The sequence below is a fragment of the Conger conger genome, chromosome 1 (genome assembly GCF_963514075.1).
Source record: "Conger conger chromosome 1, fConCon1.1, whole genome shotgun sequence".
In the NCBI taxonomy this organism is placed as follows: Eukaryota; Metazoa; Chordata; class Actinopteri; order Anguilliformes; family Congridae; genus Conger; species Conger conger.
This window is the reverse complement of record NC_083760.1, coordinates 61,566,161-61,579,038: the sequence shown is the minus strand read 5'-3', so window position 1 is coordinate 61,579,038 and position 12,878 is coordinate 61,566,161. Positions and strand designations below refer to the sequence as shown.

General features: G+C 41.2%; 1 protein-coding gene across 2 annotated transcripts in view; it reads right to left on the bottom strand.

Annotated features, from left to right (window-relative positions):
* tsnare1 (T-SNARE Domain Containing 1) overlaps positions 1-12,878 on the bottom strand; it is a 177,636-nt gene that overhangs the window by 59,707 nt on the left and 105,051 nt on the right. For both annotated transcript variants that reach the window (XM_061262253.1, XM_061262263.1), the window contains exon 9: positions 11,953-12,025. In XM_061262253.1, coding sequence (XP_061118237.1) covers positions 11,953-12,025 — 73 coding nt within the window. The remainder of the gene's footprint in view (positions 1-11,952; positions 12,026-12,878) is intronic.

The following is a 12,878-nucleotide window of genomic DNA, read 5'->3' as shown; positions in this document are numbered from 1 at the left end:
GCCAGCTCGTTGATGACCGCTTCCATCATCATCCCTCTGGACCCCTCCTCTGCTTCTACCCCTTGCATCTCGGCTAGTGTAGAGGCAGCCAGTCGTCTCTTTCTTCGCTGTTCCCCAGGGGGTGTGGCTTCCATTCACTCGTGTCGGTTCTTCTGCCCAGACCAACTTCCACAGCTTGGCATCAGTGTGCCCGCGTTCTCCACCATATGTGGTGCCTCGGGGTGGATCCTGAGGTGCAGTGGGCGGGCGCAGCTGGAAACCAGACACAGGAGATAGCAGATATCAGAAAAAATTATTCTTTTTATTTTTTCTGTGTTTTTTTTTTGGGGTATTGGGGATAGCGCCCCCCCTCAGGGCAAGGGTAGGGGAAAACTGGAGAAATAAAAGGGGCCGTTCAGGCAAAAATAAACTAAGGTTCTTCCCAGACTGGGGTATGCTCCAGGGCCTCCTCCCTCCTTCCCTCTTCAGCCACGTCCGGGCTGGGTGGGGGAAACACAAAGAGATAGGGTAAGTAGGACGGGTTTTTGTTTGGCTCACGTGTCCGGCGTCCGTTCCGGGTCTTTGGGGTTGCCGTTCGTAAAGGTGGGGTCTCCTTCAGGGTCAGTACAGCAGGGCATAGAAGGTCCTTCCTCTCTCTGCCTTTCTCCCTCTCACACGCTCAGGAAGGGTGCCGACTGAACCTGTTTGCAGCCTCGACCGCGCCTTACATACCATTCCCTGCTCGTTAGGAAACAGGCTGCAGCTGAGTCAGTACCTTTCCATTCTGCTCACTCATGTGCGCTGTCCGGGGTCCTGGACTGCAGGTAGAGGGATCTCTCTCCAAGGTGCTGATCTTCCCATCACCTCTACAGGAAGATATACTCCTTCCCAGACCTCTCCTAATGCGTGACGTCCGCGCGGTTGCTCTGCGCGGACCCCTCCCGGGTTCTCCACCCACGTGGCACAACATGCAGGAGCAGGGGTGCCACAATGTATGTATGTATGTCTGTATGTTTTCATGTTTATTCTTGTTTATGATTCATTTCCCATAGTACCTGGTTTATGTTTTCCCATTACAGTTCTCTATTGTCCTCCCCTGTTATGTCTACGTCTGAATGTTTATCAGTCCAGTCACTCCCCTGTCTGCGTGCCCGACTATTCGGGTGGTTACGGTAGTTTTTCGGGGTTCAACATTTTTTTCTAAAACTTGCGATTCTTACTTCCTGCTTTTTCTTGATAGTTAAATGTTGTAAAGCATGATTCTTACTAACTACTACTAATCTAGGTTTTGTACAGTACTAATCCGATTAATACACTTACTGTCTGTCTAACTAACTAACTAACAATCACTTTTATTGGGTAGTTTAGAAATATTCACGAAACTAACTCACTAACGCTATCTCTTAGTATTTCTGCACTGTTCTATAACTCCGCCACCCTATGCTATCCCTGATTACTCGTTTAATTTCAGCGAAGTGTTCGCACCTGTCTCTAACTATCACTACGTCTTCTAACTATGCAAATGTCTACTCCCTAATCCGGAGCCGTATGTTTTGCATGTTTTGTTTCGTGCATCCAGTCCGCGTTTTCGTCTCCCTCCCGTTATTATGTTATTACCCTATTGTGTTTCCCCACCTGTTGTCCATTTGTTTAGCCCACCTTTTCCTCTGCCCCGCCTAGATTGTCACCTTCCCTCTTGTATTTAAACCTCAGTCTCAGTATGCTTCGTTGTCAGAACGTTGATCTTGATAAGTGCCGATTGTTTGTAAGCCTTGTTATAGAGATTCTTGAAAGACACCCCTTTGCCTTGACTTCGACTTTGCTTTTGCCCTGCTGTACCTTCGCCCTGTGATTTTCTGGATTTTGACCTCTCGCTTGTTTTTTCGACTATTCTTTTGCTTTTCGTTTTTGGCTGTGTTTTGGATCTCTTGGCTTGTGACTACTGACATTAAAACTACTCTTTTGGATTATCCTGTGGTCTGCGTCTGGGTTCCCTGGACCGTACATAACAGTGTGTCTATTTCTCCTTGTGTGTGTGTGACTGTCCTCTATATCATCTATATCACAAAGATACAGTATGATCAATAACCCCATAGACAGTGAATCTGTTGCACATGTTGGAACAGACAAATGCTGCTGCAGAATGAAATTGAGAAGAACTCAAACAAGCCTTATTGAAAGATCCCAATGTTGCAAGAAATCTGTGCAATGTTGTTCATGTCAAGTCCCCACAAGATGATACTGTGCTATAGCCTAGTGGCTAAGGTGGCTAAGGTGACCGGGAAGGTTAATGGTTCAAGCCCCTGTGTAGCCACAATAATATCAGTGCAGCTGCTGGGCCCCTGACCCCCACATTGCCCCTGTGTAGTCTAATCAACTGTAAGTCACTTTGGATAAAACTATCAGCTAAATAATTGTATAGTGTTTGTCTGCGAGTTCCCATGATGCATGTGGGCATACTATTATAAAGCGGAGCAGTCATGATGACAGAGCAAGGGGTATTTATTTGTGTGTATGGGAGATATACACTCAGTGAGCCCTTTGTTAGGTAGAGTGGTACACCAGCTTGTTAATGCACAAATGTAATCAGCCAATCATGTAGCAGCAGCTAAGTACATAAAAGCTTGCAGACATGGTCAAGAGGTTCAGCTGCTTTTAGACCAAATGTCAGAATGTGGAAGAAATGTGATCTAAGTGACTTTGACCGTGGAATGATTGTTAGTGCCAGGCAGGATGGTTTGAGTTTGCAGAGAATGGTGCGAATAACTAAAAACATCCAGTGGGTGGCAGTTCTGTGGCCAGAAACACCTGGTTTATGAGAGGTCAGAGGAGAAAGGCCAGACTGGTCAGAGCTGGTGATGGGATGCAATTGATTGGTTGCATCTTGGGGTCACCAAGTCTGAAAAAGAACCATGAAATGGCACCGCCATACCAACAAACACTTTGGAAGGGTGGTATGCAGTTAGCCCAATTAACAAAATCATCCATCCATCCATCCATTATCTTAACCCACTTATCCTGAACAGGGTCGCAGAGGGGCTGGAGCCTATCCCAGCATACATTGGGCGAAAGGCAGGAATACACCCTGGACAGGTCGCCAGTCCATCACAGGGCACACACACCATTCACTCACACACTCATACCTACGGGCAATTTAGACTCTCCTAACCTGCATGTCTTTGGACTGTGGGAGGAAACCGGAGTACCCGGAGGAAACCCACGCAAGCACGGGGAGAACATGCAAACTCCACACAGAGGCCCCGGCCGACGGGGATTCGAACCCAGGACCTCCTTGCTGTGAGGCGGCAGTGCTACCCACTTCTCCTCTGCTACCCACCCAGTGCTGCCGCCTTAACAAAATCAATAATCTGGAATTTGCCAAATATCATTGGAATTATGACTGGAAGAAAGTGCTACTGTCATATGAGACCAAAATTGAACGTTTTGGCCATACACACCATCAATATGTTTAGTGGCAAAAGAAGAATCCATACAAGGAGAAGCACCTCCTACAGCATACCTACAGCCAAATATGGAGATGGGACATTGATATTTTGGAAATGTTTTGCTGCCAGTGGACCAAGGACACAATTTCAGATCAATGGCATAATTCAACAAAGTACCAGAAAGTCTTTGGCAGAATAGCTGAGACTTGGCCGTAGGTAGATTGTCCAGCAGACCTCAACATCCACACAGAAATGGTTTAGTGAAAACAACAGCCATGTTCCGCAATGGCTATCTCCAGACATAAATCCCATCAAAAATCTGTGGTCTGAACTGAAGAGTGGGTTCCATAAGGGCAATGACAATTCATGGATATGAATGATTCTGAAAAGTTCTGCATTGAGGAATGGTCAGAAATACCTCCCGATGTGTTCTCCAACTTTATCAGAAATGATATAAAATACTGATGGCTGTCACCTTCGCCAGGGGTGTTTGCACAATTTATTAAACCAGGGGTGCCAATATGACTAACTTAATAAAAAACATTGAAGCATGAGAATAAATGTATTGGAATAAAAGTATATATGTATTTTTACTACATGTTTGAAACATATATATTATTATCGGTGTTGTTTATAAAATTTAAAAAGGTTTTTCTTCATTTTTATCAAGTATGTCAATAATTCTGTATCAAAACAATATAATGACATTGGTCATAAGCTATAGTACACTGTCCTACTATAAGTCATGCATAGTTTCCTCATTGTTGTCCCCGACTGCTAGTGTTCAGTGACACATACTTAAAAATAAAAATGTCTGAATTAGGGTGTTTCAAAAAGAACTGACTGGAAATGGGGAGTGTGAACATTTGTGGCTGTCTACAAATGAGAAACTCCAGAATTAGGCAGTGGTAGTCAAATATTTTTTATTTTCTATTTTCACAATCATTCATTGCACTTAAAGGTTTTTCGTTTTGAATAACACAAGCTGATATCTTGAATTGGAACCTGTGGCACTGTGCCAGAACAGTTCTTAGTTTAAGTGCATGTTCATGCAGAGCAGAGTACTCTTTGTTCACAGGTATTTTCTGATTTTGTCTTCTTTTTTAAGCTTGCATGTCCTTTATTTATTAACTTCTCTACTCACACCTTGCACAGATGAGCTGTTGTGCAGCAGACTTATTTTGCCTGAGCTGAATTGATTATCCATTAGTGGATCCATAAATTGACTTCTTGGCCCTAAATTACCCACAAATCCTTCCCACGAAGCAAGATAACCTGATATTAATTAACAAGAAAGAGCATATCATCTTAATCAATTAAATGTTGTTGTTTTTTGTCCGGCAAATAAAACATACTATAATATAGCATAATAGTATGTGTGGGTTATTTGAATAAGTGGAAACAGAAGTGGGAAACATTTTCTATTGGCCGTATAATTATAGCAAAAAGCATGGGAACTTTGGAAGAGCTCACTGACCCACTTCAACAGTAATTTGTCTGTTTATTTCTGCTTTTATCAATTCAGGAATAATGGTGTTCTTTATATGTATTTGCTCAGCCAAATACACATCCTCTACAAGCCTGAAAGTGCATATGAAATGTCAACAAATATTCAATAAATCAAGTTAAATAGCTGCAATTTACAAAGCTATTGTTAAGAATGCGTATGCACAAATCAGAAAATAAAGAACGCAATTGAATAAACATGGTTTTACTTCATGAAAATATGAAACCAAAAATAAAGATGAAAAAAATTTAGCCGGAATGGGAGCAATGGGTACCCCAGTCATGTTAGAGCTGGTAACTAATCTTCAAAACACTTCAAAAAGTTCTGCGAATGAGCAGTTAGCTACATTAAAATAGACAGCATGCAATAACTCGGTAGATTGGTTCGCAGAATGGTGGAGTGACAGATGCATCTCCTGATTGACTGCACTTTACTACCAATAAGGTGACGGTGTATCAAAACATGCATGTATCAACGTGGGGGGGATCAAAAGGGGCAACCTTTGATCTTTGACACTCAGGTCATCATCGCTACATTATGCCCTTTGGGTATTCAATATGCCTATTCACAATGTAGGCCATTATTCACTGCAGTCATACTACACAGTAAACAGACACATTCACACATGTACATGCACATACACACAACACATCTGATCAAGTATTCTAAGGCATCAACGCTGTCATTAAGGCTGGGCATTTATCACAGAATATATTGACTGAAGTCGCTGAGCAGTCGCGGCAAAGTTGTTGAAAATCACAGAAAACCAGAAAAAGAAGAAGAAGAAATCATGGATTTTATTTATTAAATTAATTAATATATCTCATGAATAGCAATGGGAAATGACTGTAGTAACAGTAACACATGCTTGAATTTTCAAATAATCAGCGAGCATGCTCAATTGCATGAAAATCGCGTTTTTATTTTTTCAAATATTGTTTTGGTATGCAACGTTGTACACTGCAAGATATGGTCTTTGATGAAGCATCTCTTAACGTTACTACCTACATAATGCAGGAAGGAGCACTGGGCTTCAACATTGTTGACAGGCACAGTCAAAAATCTGATTGCAACGACTGACAAGGATGGAAATATTGATCCCAGAATCTGTATACATTTTTACACTTAGCTTCCCCCAGCATTTAGCAATATTGCCAACATGTGTATGCTTATACAAATAACATTGTAGGCCCTGTTAAGGTTGAGCTACCATCCAAAACTGGCACAAAAAAATCATGGAACTGTCACAGAAGGCTAAGATCACAGAATCTGTGACTTTTGTCACAAACACCCAATGTGAATTATCATCACTGAGAGGTGTCAGTATAACATTTGGGCTGGACCTGGTGGGGCCCCCTTGTTTTGGAACAGAACATCCTTTCCCTGTCCTGATTTCCTGAATTCAGTAAAACTCAGAGCGTGCCGGGCATGCTTCACCAGGCCTTGAGAAAAGGAGGAGGGAGTGGCAAAGTAGAGCAAGGGATTATGGGACAGACAGCTCTCTGGCTGGCACATTCGTGGAGAGAGAATTATGTGGGATGACAGCAATAATGCACCTCTTCCAAAGCGGCTTGAGTTCAATAAACAGCACAGAAGAACTGTAAGACCTCGGGAATCTGGATGTAACTAGGCCATTATCCAAAGTAAAACAAAACAAAACACAATGCAAAGCCAAAATGAGTTGGTGCAATACAATTATAGCATTCTGTATGTTCTTATTATAATTATAATTTGTAATAATAAGTCGGTGTGCCTCAGTTTTGGTTGGGGAATTAGACCGTACTGTTAACTTCAACCAGATGTTCAGATTTCGGAACACCCCCAGGTGTTCAGCAGAATATATTATTTAACTTTCTCTTTAATATTGTAATTACCATTTTGTCTGCCAAGTTAACTTTGTAGGAACAAATGTCAGCATGTAGATGTAATTAGGCGTCATAAAGATTCAAAATAGTGAAAGAAAATATGCACGTAACTGCAATATGAAAAACAAGTAAACAAATGATCAATGGTGTTTTGGCATCTTTAAAATCTGCATCATATTGCGCACCTCCAAAGGAACAACCTTGCACGGGTCTGTCCAGGTATGTCATTAACAAAAAAGCTTGCTGTAAGTAAATTTAACTGCATATAAAACTGCACAAAGTCCAAATGTAAACATTTTGTCTTTAAGCTGTGGTGGATTAAAACATTAGACTATATTTGTAACCAAGCAGACTTGACATTGCGAATATGAATATGAATGAATTCATTATTTTTATTATTAGACTTTGGGGACAGTAGAAAGTCATCTAGAAGTAACAACAATATTGTCCATGGTTGGATATCTTCCAGTGCTACAAAGGAGAACTTTATTTGAGTAAAATACACGTAGGGTGTGTAAGGAACACCATGTAACCTATGTGATGCCCCTCGGTAAAGGAAAGGGGCATCTCTGTTGCTGGAGGTCATGATTCACAGGAATACAGACCATTGATTATGGATCACCTCTGTTATAAAGCCCTTCTCACGTTATCTCTGCTTCCTGCAAGCACTAATCCATGGTTGCTGGAGGATTAATTTATTTCGGTTTTAAGGCCAACCCCTGCCCCTGCCCTGACCCCTTCCTCTGTAGCTTTATTCATATCCAGCTCTTACTGCACATGGCCATTTTAAAAGAAACACATGTGGCTATGCTGGGTTATGTTTCTTATTTTCAGACACTAATAGATCTACAATGAAGGAGATAACCTGCTGGACCTGTCCAGTACTTGTACTGCCAGTTCTCCATCAATCAGCCTGGGATTCTCACAATGGCAGGCATTCAGAGTCTAGTAAATATTACATTATGCAGCCAGCATTCACTTCCCTACATCAGTGAGTGCAGAACCCGACAGTGGTTTTGTCTACAGCCTCCAGCAAGCTTTTGGACTCTAAAGAAGAACTTTAGCAGAGCATGTCTCGGGAATAGCTAGAGCCTGCACTCAATGAAGGCAGCACAGAGTTAGTGTTTCTCGGGCGGGAATAGAATCCAGTCTGTGGTTATCAGCACAGAGGGATTAATCTGGTTCATAGTTCCAAAGCTATACTGAGCAGACGAGGCAGTCTTGCGGGATTTCTACCTTTGCCAAATCTTAATGCAGTTTGTTCTCTAACTGACAGGGGCAATAATTGATGCCAAAATCAAAAAGTCTGATTATAAAGAGCCTGGGAGACAGTCAGACCAAAATAGTTAATTTCATTAGCTAATTAGATTATTTTGGCAGCCACAAACAGTTACAGGTAGCCACCATTTAACTTTTCATCTAAGAAAATGAACACTGGGAAGTTCTTGAGACTGGAGATTTGTTACCGACCAAAAACTTTATTTACGGATAAGTGGCAGTGGTGGCATATGGCACCCAGTTGATGCTAATGCAGTAATAACCGTGAGGAACAAGGAACCGTGGCTGATTCAAACTCACATGTTATCTGATGGCACAAGTGTAATTGCTTTCAACAGTGTGGACTACTGCTTATTACCCCCAGTTGTCTCTGTGATAAAAGGTCTCAGTAAATATTCCCGGCACAATTTTAAGCAATAGGTTTTACAACTTAACTTTCCAATAAATCTGCCTGGATACATTCAGGTTTAAAATAATTCTCATTATTATAATGTAATATTATTATTATTCCAATTTGGACACAATATTCTACTTGCCTTTTAACAGCAAAACAGAATGTCAATGTCCTATGTTTAAATTAAATTGAAAAAATGATCTGTCTGGCACTGACAGCTGGAATTATGTATTGAGCATTTGTGCCACACATTTTCTCTATACTTGGATCCTTTCTGTTATGCAGCATACAGTCAGTGAAATATTTCCAGTATGTCTTTCTCTCACAGGTAGTACAATAAAAGCATAGCTGTAAACAAGCATGGAGAGTTTTCCTTTCTGTCTGTCAGATTCATTCAATGCAAAGCACAGTATTTATCAACAAACTCTATTTCCGATGCTTGGTTTTTCCTGATCCATCCCCTTTTTTATTCATTGGGACAGTGTATGTACTGTATGTACACTAGTGTGTGATTTTTTGTTCTTTGGTGAAAAAACAGAAACTACAGTACAAGACACAGTGCATCTCCAAAATGTCTTATCTGATGGAAAGGCTTTCCCTCCATCCCACCTGACTCATAATCTTGTGGCAAGGCCTTTCCTCTCCATCTTTGGCTCTGAGACCTGCATTTGGCCCTGACTGATCTATCTTTGGCTTTGACTCCTTTATCTTTGCCTCTGACTTTTCAGGTTTTTGCTCAGGTCCTGCTCCATTTGAAAATTGATTAAAACTGAAAAAAATTGATTTTTTTTTGCAAATCTCCTTGTACCAAGATAATTTAATTCCATCTTCGGCCTTAAATTTGAATACATTTAAGGGAACATCTACACTACTTTGCTTTCACGGTTTTGACTGAAATAGTGAAAAAAAGCATTATATTATACATAATACACATAATATATTGGCACAGTTGGGTGTTTAATTAAGCATTTATGTATGTTAAAGAAGCCAGTTCAACTGTACACTCACATTGCCTCTCGTGGGATGCAACCTTCCAGTCCCCTGAGCTCTACCCTGCCACCCACCCACAGCAGCACAACATTACCACACAGAGAGTAATGCAACATTGAGCACGTGACAGCATACAGCGGTGAATTATGAGCCTCTGTTTCATGATATCTAAAGGGCAGCTTCATAAATATGACCTTCAATTTCCCTAAATTAATCTACATACAAAAACTGTAGCCACCTAAAAGTATTGCACACACAGGAGTAATTAAAAGGGGAATGAATGTGGACAGGTTGCTGTCCTCTCTGCAGCAAGGTACTAATTAGAATACAAAGTGAGTAATTAAAATTGGGAGGTCCTGAAATGGTGCCATAAAACAACTTTATGCAGGCAAGTGACAAATCTCTCCACCACCATGTGGAAAACACAGCCAAACAGTTTTACAATTGAATTTGAGCTTTATGATCCAATTAATCAATCACTTGCTCACATGCATGCACGCATACACACACACACACACACACAGACGTGCATGCACACACACACAGGAAATGATATGGTTTAATGTTCTGAAATATGAAAACTGAGTTAGAGATTATGAATCTCTTGTCCACACTATAATGACCATGACCAATTAATCAATCACATGCACACACGAATGCACACACACACACACAGACACACACATATACACACACGGACATTTATATGGTTTAATGTTCTGAAATATGAAAACTGATCTCTTGTCCACACTAAATGACCATCACCATTTTGTTTGCTTTATATGCGTGTATAGGAATACTCAAAAAGCATCACCTATATTATAAAAGCAATAATTATAAGTAGAACAGAAGAAAACAGCAAAGATCCGTGTTTCATGCAGACCTTTGTCCTCAGTACAAAGTACAAAGTGATTACCAGTACATCAGCCATGCCCCCTCTAGTGATGAACCCTTCCCCTAATTCATTATTTCAATGCTCTCTTCACTGAACAACCCTTACCCTATCTCCGTGTCTTCCCATCTTCTCGGTTAATAAAGCAGCCCTGTGGGGTCCCCCGCCATGCCCCGTCTCCATCATTAGCACCACCTATGGTCTAGGCACGACCCTGGTTATCCAGGCCCGCCCCACAGCTGTGGGGAGGGCTCCCCTGATGAGCAGGCCCCGCTGCTGTTCATTTCTCTCTGTGTTCGCCCCGTGCTCTCAGCCAATAACCTGGCCTCGGATGTGTCTCACAACAGCCTCCCCTAGCCTGCCGTACTCCCTGTCTGAACAGATCCTGATTAGGGAAGAGGAGCTTGCAGCGGGGAGAATGTGCTAGCCACGCCTGCAGATATTGCTGTTGTTGTCCTTGTTCTTATGTCTTCTGTCTAGAAAGATATTTTGTTCATCAACAGGAAGTGTTTATTCTACATTATATGCACATAGAATGTGTTTAATATTGATCTATGGCCAAGTTAAAGGTGAACTATGGTCTGTTCAATGGTGGACTGTGACCTGTTTAATGGTAGATTATGGCCTGTTTAATGGTGGGCTATGGCCTCTATGACCTATTCAATGGTGGGATATGGCCAATTTAACCCACTGGGGTCTGAGGGCAAACTGAGAAACACTAGTGATTGTGCCATGCTCTCACATTTCTTTAATTTTAATCAACTTTATATATACAGTGATTCCAAAGCATTTCATATTTTTGTTTTCAGCACAAACTCAGCTACATTAATATTGGAGCAGTAAGTAGCTTAGAATCATATGTGGGTTGAAAATTGCTCTAAATCACACAAATTGTAAACATTTGTTTTGAACACGTACAGAAATGTTGTAGAAACACACACCAACAAATAATAACTACATTGTCATCTTCACTGTCAAGATATGATTAGTTGTTTTGCCTCTTAATTACTGCTTTCCTGCAAGGCATGAAAAACTTCTCGTCCAGTTATTCATGCCATTTTCCAAAACAAAATGAAAGGTTTACCTCATAGGTAAATTCATAGGTCAAGTTTATCTGATTTTGTCAACATCTTAGACCCAGAGGGCTAATGGTCGGCTATGGCCTCTTTAATGGTTTACTATGACCTATTCAATGGTAAACTATGAGCTATTTAATGGCGGCCTAATCCTGTTTAATAATGGACTATGGCCTAATTAATGGTGGAAATATGGACTGTTTAATTGTGACAGGCCATAGTCCACCTTGCAGTGAAGAGAGAAGGGAGTAGCATCCTAGATAAGTGTTTGGAATCTCTAAAATCATGAAGGATAAAGCAAAAAATGTTCTTTCCTCTAGGACAGCTAAAAAAGTTGCATTTGCCTATAAACATATCCCTGCATATAATCCTTACAGATCAATCTCAGACACGATTGAAAGCAAGACATTACAAATGTCATATGGATTATTGAAATCACTCTTTGTCTCCAGAATCAGTCAGTATGGACAGTGTCGTGGTTGGTCAGCCCGGGTGCATTGTGGGTAGCGTAGTGCAGTGTCTCACCTATGGCATCGCCCTGCTCGTGCACCATAGACGCCAGGTCCTTCATTATCTGGCTCACATCCAGCATGTCCCTCTGTGGAGAGAAGGAGATGAATACCTCAGATGTTTTATTTTCCTTGTGTAAAGTAAGGCAGACCTAGGAGGCACCTGGAGCTGTTCTGTGGTGCACATTGTTCCGGCCTCTCAGTCAATCCAGATTAATGTGTTCCCAGAGTTTTGTTTTTTCGATGAATGCAATAAATGTAATGATTTAATACATTATTGTTGAACTGTTCTTGGGGTCGTAACAAAAACTGTTATAAAGGCATAAATTAAATATAAGGCACAGACAATGAAACAAGATTTCAGTTACTACAAAAACAAGAGTAGGAGCAAAATATCGTGTGGAAATTGTTACTGGCGGACTGTGTTTGAAAGCTGTTTGATGACTGTGAGGATTGACCAGTAGACCACACACACCTCAGCAGATAAAGTTTATTTCCAGATTTTGATTACAGTTTAGAGATTCATTTAATTTTAGTTTTATAAGACAACCCATTTGAGTTAAATATTCCATTCAGGGTGTTCCAGCAAGGAGTCTATTCTGACTGTATCAGCCACAGAAAACATTTTGGAAAGGTTTATGTCCCAGGTCCATTGGACAAAAACTGTGCGTATCTGCTACCCACAGCTTCCCTGCTCTTCCATCCTTCCACAGTGTGTGCGTTGGCTACAGTTCTATACCCTCACCTATTTGTCCATTCATCATAGGTGTTTGTGATTGTTCAGGAACCTGGCATCCTTCCTGGCTCTTTTGCAAGTCACCATCTGGTTAGAGCCAAGATGGCTGCCGGCAAACTACACAGACCTTAACGGCTGTTTGTTCCCTCTCACACATATTGCATTTGCTGTTGAAAGGTTATATACGTGCGTGTGTGTGTGTGTGT